This window comes from Oncorhynchus mykiss, chromosome 6 (genome assembly GCF_057628025.1).
Source record: "Oncorhynchus mykiss isolate SJ-2025 chromosome 6, ASM5762802v1, whole genome shotgun sequence".
Taxonomy (NCBI): Eukaryota; Metazoa; Chordata; class Actinopteri; order Salmoniformes; family Salmonidae; genus Oncorhynchus; species Oncorhynchus mykiss.
In genome coordinates this window covers 35,437,871-35,451,863 of record NC_143027.1, presented here as the reverse complement: position 1 = coordinate 35,451,863, position 13,993 = coordinate 35,437,871, and the positions used below count along the sequence as shown (strand labels likewise).

At 46.4% G+C, this 13,993-nt stretch overlaps 1 protein-coding gene across 38 annotated transcripts in view; it reads right to left on the bottom strand.

Annotated features, from left to right (window-relative positions):
- Nucleotides 1-9,514: 9,514 nt before the first annotated feature.
- LOC110525840 (autism susceptibility gene 2 protein) overlaps nucleotides 9,515-13,993 on the bottom strand; it is a 405,912-nt gene continuing 401,433 nt past the window's right edge. For 23 of the 38 annotated variants that reach the window (XM_036979978.2, XM_090237740.1, XM_090237742.1 and 20 more), the window contains 3 exons: nucleotides 13,377-13,460; nucleotides 12,282-12,546; nucleotides 9,515-12,105 (listed from right to left, as the gene is read on the bottom strand). In XM_036979978.2, coding sequence (XP_036835873.2) covers nucleotides 10,749-12,105; nucleotides 12,282-12,546; nucleotides 13,377-13,460 — 1,706 coding nt within the window. In that variant the 3' untranslated portion in view covers nucleotides 9,515-10,748. The remainder of the gene's footprint in view (nucleotides 12,106-12,281; nucleotides 12,547-13,376; nucleotides 13,461-13,993) is intronic. The other 15 variants (XM_090237745.1, XM_090237746.1, XM_090237747.1 and 12 more) reach the window with 1 other exon arrangement.

The following is a 13,993-nucleotide window of genomic DNA, read 5'->3' as shown; positions in this document are numbered from 1 at the left end:
CAGCAGCTTTCCAACATCAAGTGGAAAGCCTTCCCAGAAGAGTGGAGGCTATAGCAGCAAAGAATGGACCAACTCCATATTAATACCCATGATTTTGGAATGAGATGTTCGACGAGCAGGTGAACATATACTTTTGGTCATGCCGTGTTTCTGTCATGGCTGCACAGCTCACCCCCATGCTCTAGCCCCACAATGCAGTCTTCTAGGGAGAATCTGGGCCTATGCTGCCTGGTTTACACCAACAAGCGGAGAAAGAGATAAGAGACATTCTTGGGTGGCACAGAAACGAGGCCTGGAGAGCGCCTGCTTGATAGCAGTACTTGTTGTTCCGATGTGTTAAATAGCTGGCCTTCAACACCACAGTAAATCGCTGAGTGAGGCACTGTGTAGCCAAGGGTTGTGTGAGATAGCCAGATGGCTGAAGTCAATGGAGCTTTGCCCGGGCCCCTTTGTGTCACACCGCAATAATTATGGACTTGGCCACGCAGGCTGGAGTCGCTGGCCATGGACCACACATTAAATAGTTCAGGATGAATATATCCCTAGTTTAATACACATCAGATAAAACATGATTTACAAATGAGTCTTCCTGGTTCATGCCTGGAATGAGTACTCTATGTCTCCAATCATTTTTATAGTAGTTTTGGTATCCCAAAAATAGTCTGAAGATAAAAAGCATTGTACTGTATCATCGAGAACAATGATAGTCTCTGTTAAGCCCACCAGCCAAAGTGTCGTTTTTCAGTCATTTGACACAAGCACATAGGAGGCAAGCGAAGAGACCCATTGCATGTGGTTACGTGTGCACATAAGAACGTCTGCAGGACAAGGCAAGCATTTTTTTCCACTCCAAGCCCACAAAGGCCTGTGTTGGCTAATCTGCAAACAATCCGCTCTGCAAGCCCCATTGCAAGTGGAAGAGCAGCCCTTAAGCTGTGACATTAACGAACAGAGAGCGATAAGATAGGGATTGTTATCATGTGCATGCAACTCCCGCACAGATACCAGATAAGCACTTTTCAAAGTGTACTGCCTGCCAGACAGAGACAGCTAGCCCTCTACAGAAGCCAGACAGGCTTGTTTCTCAGGGCCAGGGGTGGAATGTCCCATCTTCTTGCTAAAGCCAGATTCATAAAGGATCTGCCCTGGATCTCTTTGTTGCTGTATGCACACAGATTGTACACCGAGAGCAGATTGTACAAAGCAAAGTCAACTATTACCAGGATAGATCTAGGATATTAGCCTTTTGGAACATTCAGATCAACTGTGTGTCAATGTGTTTGAGCACAATCAATATAATGGACTGAATATTGAATAACAAAACAACAATAATGAAAATGCATTGGACTATGATAATAGTGAATACGATTTAATATAAGTATGGACAAATAAACATTATTATCTTACACTATGTTTTATAACATAGTCATTGCACAATAAAGCCATTCATGATATATCCATGTATATCCTAAAGCAATATTCTAATGACATTATTTATATAGACAGAGTACACAGTAAACATACAGTATTATTATTTTTTTGAACCTATAATAACTCACACGCAAGGGACTCTACTTCTAGAGACTGTTTATATAGTAGGCCTATGAGGTATGTGTTGCCTGGCTGCAAGAGGAATTCAAACACCACATTGTACACGAGGGACAAAATGTAATCAATGCTCTCTGCATGCACATTGCCACCATGTCACAATGCTGGCATCTTCTATGCAGCTTGCTGACTGTAATTAAAACACAGGTTGTACTGGAATGGTCCGACCTCCAACCATACCAAGCTGAGACCAGAGAGGAATGATCTAACCTGAAACCATACTAAGCTAAGACCATTGTGGAATGCTATCAATGTAACATCTCCATTGGGGTGGATTGTGGAGGATGTCATTCGAATGGGCCTATGGTCTCAGCTTGGTATGGTTTCAGGTTGAATCATTCCTCTCTGGTCTCTGGGAGAGCTGATACCATTCCCTTTTGTGTGTCTTTAACATGCCATAGCTTGTTATCGCTCTCTCAGGCAACAAAAGCACAATCTAAAGGGCATTGATTGAAATTGAGTGAAATGAACATGTTGATTTAATAATTTCTTATTAGAATGGAAGCCCTCATACATGGGAGCCAAAACATGAGGTGTATGGCATATACACTACATGACCAAAAGTATGTGGACACGTTAAGATTTCCCTTCACTGGAACTAAGGGGCCTAGCCCAAACTATGAAAAACAGGCCCAGACCATTATTCCTCCTCCACCAAACTTTACAGCTGGCACTATGCATTGGGGCAGGTTGCGTTCTCCTGGCATCCGCCAAACCCTGATTTGTCCACCGGACTGCCAGATGGTGAAGGGTGATTCATCACTCCAGCCAGAGTCCAATGGTGGAGAGCTTTACACCATTCAAGCCAAAGCTTGCGCATGGTGATCATAGGCCATGGAAACCCATTTCACAAAGCTCCAGACTAACAGTTATTGTGCTGACATTGCTTCCAGAGGAATTTTGCAACTCAGCGGTGAGTGTTGCAACGGAGGACAGAAGAAAATTTGAAAATGAACTTGTTAGAAAGGTGGCATTCTATGACGTTGCCATGTTGAAAGTTACTGAGCTCTTCAGTAAGGCCATCCTACTGCCAATGTTTGTCTATGGAGATTGCATGGCGGTGTGCTTGATTTTATACACCTGTCAGCAACGGGTGTGGCTGAAATAGACAAATCCAATAATTTGATGAAGTGTCCACATACTTTTGTACATATAATGTATCTGTGAGGCGCGTCAAACAGAATAAATGCTTATGAATATCAAACATCACCCGAGGGGGGGATACGGATAGAGGGTAAATCATAATTCTCATTCCGCAGCTTGGAAAAACATGGCAAGATCCACATTCAAATAAACTTTGCTCTTGGCCTGTGAACACAAGCCTTGTTGTCACCAGCTGGCAGCAGCTCTCTCTCTCGCTACCCCCTTCAAACACTGAGCCACTTTTGATGAACGTCTCAGCGGCTAATCATGTGCGTTCAGCGTGCCAAATTGGACCAGCCATGAGCCCTGTATGAGTACGATCTGTCTTGAATTCCCCTCCTTTTTTTTAAAGAACCCTCATTTCATCCATAAGTATTTAGAGAGGCTCCCTCCCCTGGTCCTCTCCTGCCCACACAAAGAACAGGGTGGCGGCGCCATGCCAGCCTGCAGGCCCTCAACCAGAGAGGACCACCTCCAACCAGCCAGATGCACCCAGCTGCATAAATGTTATTCGTTTTTACGGCTTGTGTACATAATACCGCCAGTGTGGGAGAATGAGGTTCCACTAAACCGTGGAAGAAATCCTTAAAAAATGAATGAAAGTGGAAAAATTATTTTGGCTGCCTTGTGGCTGGACCTGTCTGCAGCTCCCTCTCCCTCCCTCCTTCCTCCTCCTCTTCCCTGTCTCCATCCACACCTCAACTTTCTGAGCCTCTACTGTTTTGAAATGTGCTGATTTATATTCCGTCTCTCTCTTTGGCCGTTCTGGTCTTTGCACAGCCTTACAGCGCTGTGAGATAGCAGGCATATTTGCCATTGGGCCAGAGGTGCAAAGACATTAGACAGCACTTTGTCACTGGGGCCTGGAATTAACACTGTCTGGCTCAGTCTGACTCCGTCGAGTCCTCAACTGCAGTGCTAACTGTCCTGGATACTGTCAGCAGGCTATCTGTTGATGCTGAGAGCTATAAAAAGATTAAATGGAATGATGTATGCATGCAGGTAGCCTTTTTAGGTTGTGAAAAACATCTACAGTTCACACAGACACCCTGTGACTAGTGTTAATGGTACACTGTAAAGCCCAACCTTCCATTTCCCCTCTTCCTGGGTCAGATACGGGTACTTCCAAAATGGCACCCTATTCCCTACATAGTGCCCTGCTTTTGACCAGAACCCGGGCTATGTAGGGAATAAGGTGCCATTTTGGATGCAGATATAGTCTAGCTGTGAACACTATCAAAACCCTAACCCTGAACTCTACCAAATCACCAAGCTCAGCGGAGTCTGGGAGCCGGCCGGCCCACATCAATTCAAACACGATCATGGGGCCTCCAAGTCTCAATACCAATCTCCATTTCAAAACACCCTCCAAATGGGAACTAATGCATTAGCCCTCGCTAGGGGGAAGGCTGTGGAGAGCACTGCATAGCTGCTCAAAACGTTTTCATACATGTTTTATCAGGGGGAAGAGAGAGGGAGAAAAGAGGCTTGGACCGATCCATTCATTCGCTGCCCATCTTATTAGTTTGGCACAGCGTTATTAGCTGCCATTGTGAGTGAAGAAAGCCCCCAGGCCTGCTCGTCTGTACGCTGGCTCAGGGGTGAACTCTGTGCCAGGAGCTTTTTGGAGGTATTTGAACACCATGAAAATTCAATCCCAACCTTCAGCATTCAGGTTTCTCCCTGATAAACGCAGGGGATTATCAGAACAAAATACAATGTCCTGCCTCGTATATACCATTCCTTCTATCCTATTAATTGGAACGGTGGAGGAAAATCTTTAAAAAAATATATATGTATACTCTTCAGAGCCTTAGAAAGTAGCTTATATTAGGTAGGCTGAAACATCAGAAACACGTTCTGGTATTTTTCTTCATAAAACTGATATTGTTCCTCAGGGAAGAAATTCTATTTTACATTCTAAACATGAAATATTGAGAAAATCATGTGCAATACTAACCAATGAAGAAACATGATTTCATCCAACAGGAACGCTGAATTGCTCAACTGAACTGCTGTAAAATGGCAGACCTTGTAAATAATCCTCCTGGCTGCGTTAGATATTCCGTGAAGCAATGTGTCAATTGATTCCCAAATAAATGAACCTTGCTAGACAATGAGTAAAATGTATGGAGGCTTTCATCTCCCATAGAACCCCTTAACGCTCAACCACAAAATGAATTGAACTAAGCTGGATAAGGGATGGAGGGAGTAAGGGACGGATGGAAGCAGAGAAAATGGAAGATGTTTTTTCACAAAAGCTAGTAAATAAAAGCCCCCCCCTTCCCAAAATCATTGTGCCGTAGCCTAACAGGTAGGGGGGTTAAGTACCTGCTGTTGACTGTCTGATTAGGAATAAAAGCACATGGCAGTAAAGTGAAATACACAGCCAACAGATGCTCCCCGTCGGGCCATTGTGGAATACAGCCGGCCTAAATTGAAAGTGATAGTGATTTAAGTCTTCCCAATACACCATGCCCCATTCTGGCAAGCCATTTTTTTCCAGGAGACCTTTTAAAGTGGCCTGCCTGCTGGTGAGTGTGTGAGACAAAGAGCTGCATTGATTTTCAATAGCATCCCTTAATGACCTCACCACGGTTTGATCCGGGCTTGGCTGTGGCTGTCATGAAATTCTGTCAGCCGGTAACTGCCGGTCTAACCGTAATTAACCGTTAATTAACATAAACACGTTTAGCATCTCCGGGCTTCCACGCATAGTCTAACAAGTCACTGATGCTGACCTTTGGAACATCTACATTTTAAAAAGTCTAATAAATCCATTTAATATAGCCTACACTTTCACAATAAATGCATTGTTTATTTTAAGCAGGTCTAAAGAAACATTATGATATGAAGAAAATGTAGAACTATTTAAGAACAGAATAGCAAATTCGGAGTCGTCCTTATGTTAGACCCTGATCTGGCTATGCCATATAGCTGTGGGCTACACTAGTTTACTGGGCAACAACAAATTCAATCCCTTTCAGGTGACTTCCTGGACAAAACGTTTCACTGCAATAGTGAAGGTTTAAACTTGGCAGTAGAAAGCCTAAATAGTGTTTGAATGGCGCCAGAGGAGATGGCTGCATTTTTACGGGCCCCGAACCAATTGTGCTATTGTGTTTTTTCGCTTTATTTGTAACTTATTTTGTACATAATGTTTCTCCCACCATCTCTTATGACCGAAAAAAGAGCTTTTGGATATCAGGACAGCGATTACTCACCTCGTACTGGACGAAGATTTTTTCTTTAATGAGTCAGACTCGAAGGATTTACTTCAGACACTGGACAAGGCCCAAATCCTCATCATTCATATGAAGAAGAGATGGAGATATCAGAGACGTAGGTCGGGGCGCCTCTACCATCAGTCCTATTAACCAACATGCAATCATTGGTTAATAAAATGGATGAGCTCCGATCGAGACTAACCTACCAACGGGACATTAAAAACTGTAATATCTTATGTTTCACCGAGTTGTAGCTGAATGACGACATGGATAACATACAGCTGGCTGGGTTTTCTGTGCATCGGCAAGATAGAACAGCTGCCTCTGGTAAGATAAGGGGTGCGGGGTCTGTGTCTATTTGTAAATGACAGCTGGTGCAGGAAATCTAATGTTAAGGAAGACTCAAAGTTTGGCTCGCCTGAGGTAGAGTATCTCATGATAAGCTGTAGACCACACTATTTACCAAGAGTGTTTTCATCTATATTTTTCATAGCTGTTTATTTACCACAAACCACACTCAATAAGCTGCATAAGCCAATAAACAAACAAGAAACAAGAAAATCCAGAGGCGGCGCTCTTAGTCTCCGGAGACTTCAATGCAGGGAAAGTTAAATCCATTTTACCTAATTTCTACCAGCATGTTACATGTGCAACCAGAGGGAAAAAAACTCTAGACCACCTTTACTCCACACACAGAACGCTCTCCCTCACCCTCCTTTTGGCAAATCTGATCATACTGTAACTCTACCGTCCTGATTCCTGCCTACAAGAAAAAACAAAAGCAGAAAGTACCAGTGACTCAGTGATACGGAAGTGGTCAGATGATGCAGATGCTAAGCTAAGCTAAGGGACTGTTTTGCTAGCACAGACTGGAATATGTTTTGGGATTCTTCCGATGACATTGAGGAGTACACCACATCAGTCACTGGCTTCATCAATAAGTGCATCGATGACGTTATCCCCACAGTGACCGTACGTACATACCCCAACCAGAAGCCATGGATTACATGCAACATTCGCACTGAGCTAAAGGGTAGAGCTGCCGCTTTCAAGGAGCGGGACTCTAACACGGACGGTTATAAGAAATCCCACTATAACCTCCGACGAACCATCAAACAGGCAAAGCGTCAATACAGGACTAAGATTGAATCATACTACACCGGCTCTGACACTCGTTGGATGTGGCAGGGCTTGCAAACTATTACGGACTACAAAGGGAAGCATAGCCGTGAGCTGCCCAGTGACACAAGCCTACCAGAATAGCTAAATGTCTTCTATGCTTGCTTCGAGGCAAGCAACACTTAAGAATGTATGAGCACACCAGCTGTTCCGGACGACTGTGTGATCACGCTCTCCGTAGCTGATGTGAGTAAAACCTTTAAACAGGTCAACATTCACAAGGCCGCTGGGCCAGACAAATTACCAGGATGTGTACTCCGAGCATGCGCTGACCAACTGGCAAGTGTCTTCATTGACATTTTCAACCTGTCCCTGACTGAGTCTGTAATACTAAAATGTTTCAAGCAGACCATCATAGTTCCTGTGCCCAAGAACACCAAGGTAACCTGCCTAAATGACTACCGACCCATAGCACTCATGTCTGTAGCCATGAAGTGCTTTGAAAGGCTCGTCATGGCTCACATCAACACCATTATCCCAGAAACCCTAGACCCACTCCAAGTTGCATACTGCCCCAATAGATCCACAGATGACATAATCTCTATTGCACTCCACACTGCCCTGTCCCACTCGGACAAAAGGAACACCTACGTGAGAACGCGATTCATTGACTACAGCTCAGCATTCAACACCATAGTGCCCTCAAAGCTCATCAATAAGCTAAGGACCCTGGGACTAAACACCTAAATCTGCAATTGGATCCTGGACTTCATGACGGGCCGCCCCCAGGTGGTAAGGGTAGGTAACGACACATCTGCCACGCTGATCCTCAACATGGGGGCCCCTCAAGGGTGCGTGCTCAGTCCCCTCCTGTACTCCCTGTTCATCCATGACTGCATGGCCAAGCATGACTGCAACACCATCTTAAGTTTTCCGACGACACAACAGTGATCACTGACAACAATGAGACTATAGGGAGGAGGTCAGAGACCTGGTAGTGTGGTGCCAGGATAACAACCTCTTCCTCATCATGATCAAGACAAATGAGTTGATCGTGGACTACAGGAAAAGGAGGGCGGAGCACTTCCCATTCTCATCCACGGAGCTGTAGTGGAGCAGGTTGAGAGCACCAAGTTCCTTGGTGTCTATAAGAAGAAAGGAATAAATAAATAAAACATAAATTTTTTTAAATGATTAAAGACAACAATAAAATAACAGTAGCCAGGCTATGTACTGCTACTATTGAGAGGACGCCATAGGCAGACCTGGCTCTCGAGAGAAGACTGGCTACGTGCCATCTGCCCACAAAATGAGGTGGAAACTGAGTTGCACTTCCTAACCTCCTACCAAACGTATGACCATATTAGAGACACGGTATTCCCTCAGATTACACAGACCCACAATTTTTGTTTGTTTTTTGTTGATACACTCCCATATCTATTAGGTGAAATTCCAGTGTGCTTTCACAGCAGCAAGATTTGTGACCTGTTGCCACTAGAAAAGGGCAACCAGTGAAGCACAAACACCATTATAAAAACAATCTATATCTATCCCTTTCGTACTTCAACTATTTGCACATTGCTACAAAACTGTACATAGCCTTAATATAACATTTTAAATCTCTATTCTTTTGAAACGTTTGTGTGTGCAATGCTTACTGTTCATTTTGTATTGTTTATTTCACTATTGATTATTATCTATTCCAATTGCTTTGAATTTAATTGAATTGAGAGAGAGGCCTTCGTCGATAACGGGACGGGGCGTCTGGATGTCCCTCTCCTCGGACCACTCCAGAGGACCTTCCGGCTTCATTAGCGAAACAGATGAGTGTGGGGATAGGAGGTGAGAGAAGAAGGGAGGAGAAAGGGGAGAGTGATCAGGGGAGAGCGGCCCTCCTCTCCTCTAACATCCGATAGCCTGCTGCCTCCCTCCCTGGCATTGCTCCTCTTAATGAGTCCAGGCCGCAGGTCAATACTCCGCTCGGCCTCCAGTCAATAGTGGTTAGCTGCAACACAAACACTAAAAATCTGCTTTCTTACAAAATCAATGTTCTATTAGTCCCACCCTCTATTGCCTTTCCTCTCCCCAGACCCATCGATCCCCCAGGACAGCTGTGAGAGCCTTGCAGCTAATCCCTGTGAGATGACTTGTCAAATGTTCATAAGAACAGAGCCCCCCCTTGGCTTTAGATACTTGGCTACTGCACTGTATTTCATTTAGGATGTTCGAAATGTGCTACATGAAATGAGCAAGCTAAGATACTGGCAGTATTGGCACATCTATGAAAAAACGTTTCCTTCAGTGATTTGTGTATTATTGTTATGTCACCATTTGACATTTTGAAGGGGTTAACATCCAGTATCCCTGGTTTCAGAGAATGATCCTGAATGTGAATAAAAAGCGATATAATGCAGGTATTAGGTCCAAACTTTATTCCGTACATGAATGTTCGTTTTCATTTTTTTGCACGCCTAAAACTCTACTTGTTTTGTATACAAGTCTAAGAAAAACAACTGCACAACACCACAACGGTCGACAGAGAAAGTCCTATTGCCGCCCAATCAAACGTGTCTTCCTTTGCTGTCACTGGGGCTGTATGTAAGCTTCTTCTTATCTGTAACCAGGAAGTCTGTAGGTTTAATTCCATGTCCCATGATTGGAAAATAAAACATGTTGAGTTAATCCAAGTTCCTCTCACAGAATCAACATTATCCAACAGTCCATTCCATTCCAGGTGGCTCTCCATCGGGGTGCTCAGTGACTCTTTGCATAGATTGCAGAAGATCATTCCAGGCCCCCTTCTGATGCCCGCCCTCCTTCCCTCCCATTGGACAGGCTCGTCTGTTACCATGGTTTACAACCGGGAAGTGGTTCTGTTTTGATTTCATTTGTTTTTCTAGAAACATTTAAAAAGCCTAATAAATTTACATTGTCATTTTTTTTTTACACTAATTCTTCTTTACAGAGACCGAACAAAGACCTCGTAATATATATTTGTCTGCATATCTCAAAGGCAAAACAAATAAAATGCAACAAATCTTTAATGTAACTTTGTACATGATCATTTATGAGTATTTTCAGGTACCATGAGGTTAAATTACTGGGTAAAAACTGTGGAGCATCATCCACTGTGGAGCATCATCCACTCCCATCCACTGTGGAGCATCATCCACTCTGGAGCATCATCCTTGATATGTCTCACAATGGACTGGGATAAATATTGAAAAAAAATGGACTAATGCACAAAATACAAATTCATAAAAATGATGTCTATACATGGAACAAGGATAGGAAATGTACAAACTAATTTCAATCAGAATCTCTCTTTTCAATCAGAATCTCACTTTTCACAGAAAAATCGACAAAAGGTATTGGATTAATATATTAATATCAAATTTTAAGTCGGCAACTAACATACACATACTTTTTGTGTTCTTCTAACCAACATTCTCATCAGCCTGTCCATATAAAATAAAAGCATGGCATGTGCTTCTTCACCCTTACAAATCTTTACTTTGTACAATCATACTGTTTTCTCTTTTACTTATGCCTTTCTCCATTGAAAAGCAGTGCATCTTGTTCTCTCTAGAAGGTTCTAAATTGGGGAGTGCGCCTTTTTAAGCATTCACGTCCTTTGTCTGTTATGTCAAGCTACCGTGCCTCCACTTCTTTGGGGTTGCGGGAGGGGGAGTAATCTCGGGGGTCCTGGGTGTTGTGGGGGGTAGTCCTTCTGGGGGAGGCTGCTCTGGTGCTGCCTGCAGGCACTAGGGGGGGGGGAGCGCTAAGGGCAGCAGTGGGGGGCGTCCGGTTTAGCAGGCCGTTGTGTCCGGTGGAGGGGCTGAGTCTGGGGTAGGGCATGCCGCCCAGGTGGGGCATGAAGGGGGGCATGTGTGGCAGGTGTCCCTCCATGGGGGACTGGTGCAGCTGGTGGAGCCGTGCTCGGTCCAGCTCCTCCCTCAGGTGCTGGCGCTCTCTTTCCTCTGCCTGTTGCCTCATCCTCTCGTGCTCCCGCCGTACCTCCAGCATGTGCTCATGGTGGGAGTAGTCGTGGGCCTCTCTCTCCCGGAAAGCCCGCTCCTGCTCGTACATGCTGGGGAAGCGCTGGGCCTGCTCAGCCCTCAGCTGAAAGTCCATCCTGCGCTGCAGGTCCAGGTTGCGGTAGGCCTCCCTCAGTGGGTCCCAAGGGAAGGCTTGGTGGGGCATCCGGTCCCTCCCTGCAGCAGCAGCCAGGGGGCTCACCCCCATAAAGGGAGCCATGCGGGCCCGGTCCAGCACGTTGAGACTGCCCATCTGGTGCATGGCGCTCATGGAGAGGGGCAGGGAGTGGGCCATGTGCACCCCATGCAGGGAGCCGTGGGTGGGCAAGTCACTGCAGCGTGGGGAGGGGGGAGGAGGCTGCTGGGACAGAGGAGGGTGGTGGTGGTGGTGGTGGTGGTGACCGGGCTGGGGAGGTGGAGGAGGTAGAGGCTGAGGAGGAGGAGCAGGCTGAGTGGCAGGCTCGGAGCTCACCACCATCACCTCCTGGTCCTCTTTGCGCTCCTCCTTGATCTTCATGTCGTTCTTCACCTTGTGCAGCAGCAGGTCCCCCCCAGAAGACGGAGGACCTTCCTTCCTGTCCCTGTCCCCGTCCTTGAGTAGAGTGGGTGGGGGACCACCAGCCATCTTCATTCCTGTCTCAGATAGGACAGCCTTGGGGTAGGGAGAGGGCGTGCGGTGGGCTGGTTTGATGGGGTCCTCTGACGAGCGTCTGTCTCTGTCTGACACCTCCTTCCCTCCTCCAGGGGAGCGGCTCTCCTTCACCTTGACGTCCCCCAGAATGGCTGCCTCTCGGTGGCGCTCCAGGAGCTCCTTCTCGGCCTCCCGGACCCGATCCACACTGGCGCTGTGGTGGCGACCAGAGTCACTGGAGTTCTGGCTGTTAGAGCGGATCAGGCTGCTGATCTGGTAGCTGGTTTGGGCCGACGCAGGGGAGGAACGGTTCGAGTGACGGTTACGGTCAATCGAATCTCTGTGAGGGACACAAACAAAATAAAAAATATGCATTTATCAGAAGGGTAGAAAGTTGGAAATAGTTTTGGGGGGGAAATATGTGTGCATGAAAATTTGTATTCAAATAACACAACAATTTGTGTTACTTACAACTAATGGAAATGATTCAGAGTTGTACTCATATAGAATACACACCTGTCTTTATCCTTCTCCTCCTTGCTGATGGATGAATCCCTTTTCTCCCGTTCTCTCTCCCTCTCCCGTTCCCTCTCTCGTTCTCTCTCTCGCTCGTGGCTGTTGACTGAGTTGCTGCGCTCCGCGTCTGCAGACTTGGGCCACTGCGGCGGGGTGGGGAAGGAGGGTGGGGTCCGGTGGAGCCTGTTCCAGGTATCGTGGTGGGGGCTGCCGAAGCCTGGCAGGCCCCCGGGGCCTTCTTTATGGCCAAAGATACTGTTGGAGCCTTAAGGAGAGGAAACATGGAGAAAAGAGCGTGAGCAGAACAAACTAAAACCCCTCCTGGGCACAGAACATCAGAGGAAGAGTCTGAAGACGAGGAAATAAAGAAAATCTACACAAAAGCAACTTTGTCTTTGTCCTGAGGGTTCTGAGCGGTCTCTTGCTGCAAAGAGCTCTGCTTTACAAAGACTGGCAGGGTTAATGGCTTCCCCCTTTGCGCTTCTAGCTGCTTGGACCAAGGGCCCTACTCTGCTCTGCTCCCCAATTCACTCCTCATTCTCAGGGTCTTTTTACTGGAAAGGGGGGTGGATGGGGGGGTAATCAATTTCCCTCTGGGGGTAAGGGTTGTGAAAAGCCAGGGAGACCTTAGCATTCCATAGCGTGTCTATTTCACTGACATCCATTTCGCTACAGGGGAAATGATTTGGCAGAGGAGAATATGAGAGAGATGGAGAGGAAGAGGGAGAGAGAGAGAGAGAGGGTGAGAGTCCTCCACAGTGGCGATGAGGGGGCTTGTAGAATAATTAATACATGAATAGCAACCAAACAGCAAGCCTGTGAGTGCTGTGTGCGTTGGCAGTGTTGCTGTCAGATTGAAGCCAAGCTACTGGGGAGAGCAGGGTGGAGAGAGAGAGAGAGAGAGAGAGCTGTGCTGTTCTGCTGCTGTGCTGCCTGCCTTTTTGCTCCTCCCTGTGCTAGTTTTATTTTGGCATTTGATGCAGCGCTAAGTGCCTTGATTTCTTTCCTTCCTGGCCCTTCCCTGTGGTCTAAAGCTGAGCTGCGCTGTGTCTGGCCGTGGGGGGCGGGGGAGGGGGAGGGGGGGTCGGCGCTTACCAAGCGAGGGGTTGCCTAATCCTCCGAAGGCACTGGTTGAAAGGTTGCCGAGGCCGCCAAAGGTACTGGAGCGACTGAAAGGATCTGCAAAATGCCAAACAGGGATTAGCTGAGCTGGCTGGAGGAGCCCGACCACTCGTTCCACTCGGCTTTTCTCTTACAAGCGGAGCTCTGTCGTACTACTTCCTCTAATCCTACTGTATGTAGCTAGCTAGCGAGGCTGGCTGCCTGCTCTGGCCACTCACGCCTCTTGGACACTGGATTTACTCCCACACTGTCCGTAATGGAGCGGAGAGCCTTTGATCTCTGATCCTGATGCTAGGGAGTATGATGGGGTTATGGTTGGAGCTGGACTAGAAATGGAAAGGGGATTTGATATGTGCAATGTGCCATGCTAGTCTGGAGTCTGGACAGTCAGGCACATTGCTGCTTGAAAGGAGAATATTTGTCTACTAGTTTTCACAGAGGCTTCAGTGTTTGATGCTTCCATTTTAACCTGCACACTCTGAGAAAAAATGTTCTACCTAAAACCATGGGGATCTTCGGCTGTACCTGTAGGAGAACCCATTTTGAATCCCGGTTCAAGGGTTGTTTAAGGGTTCTTCGTTGGATGAAAA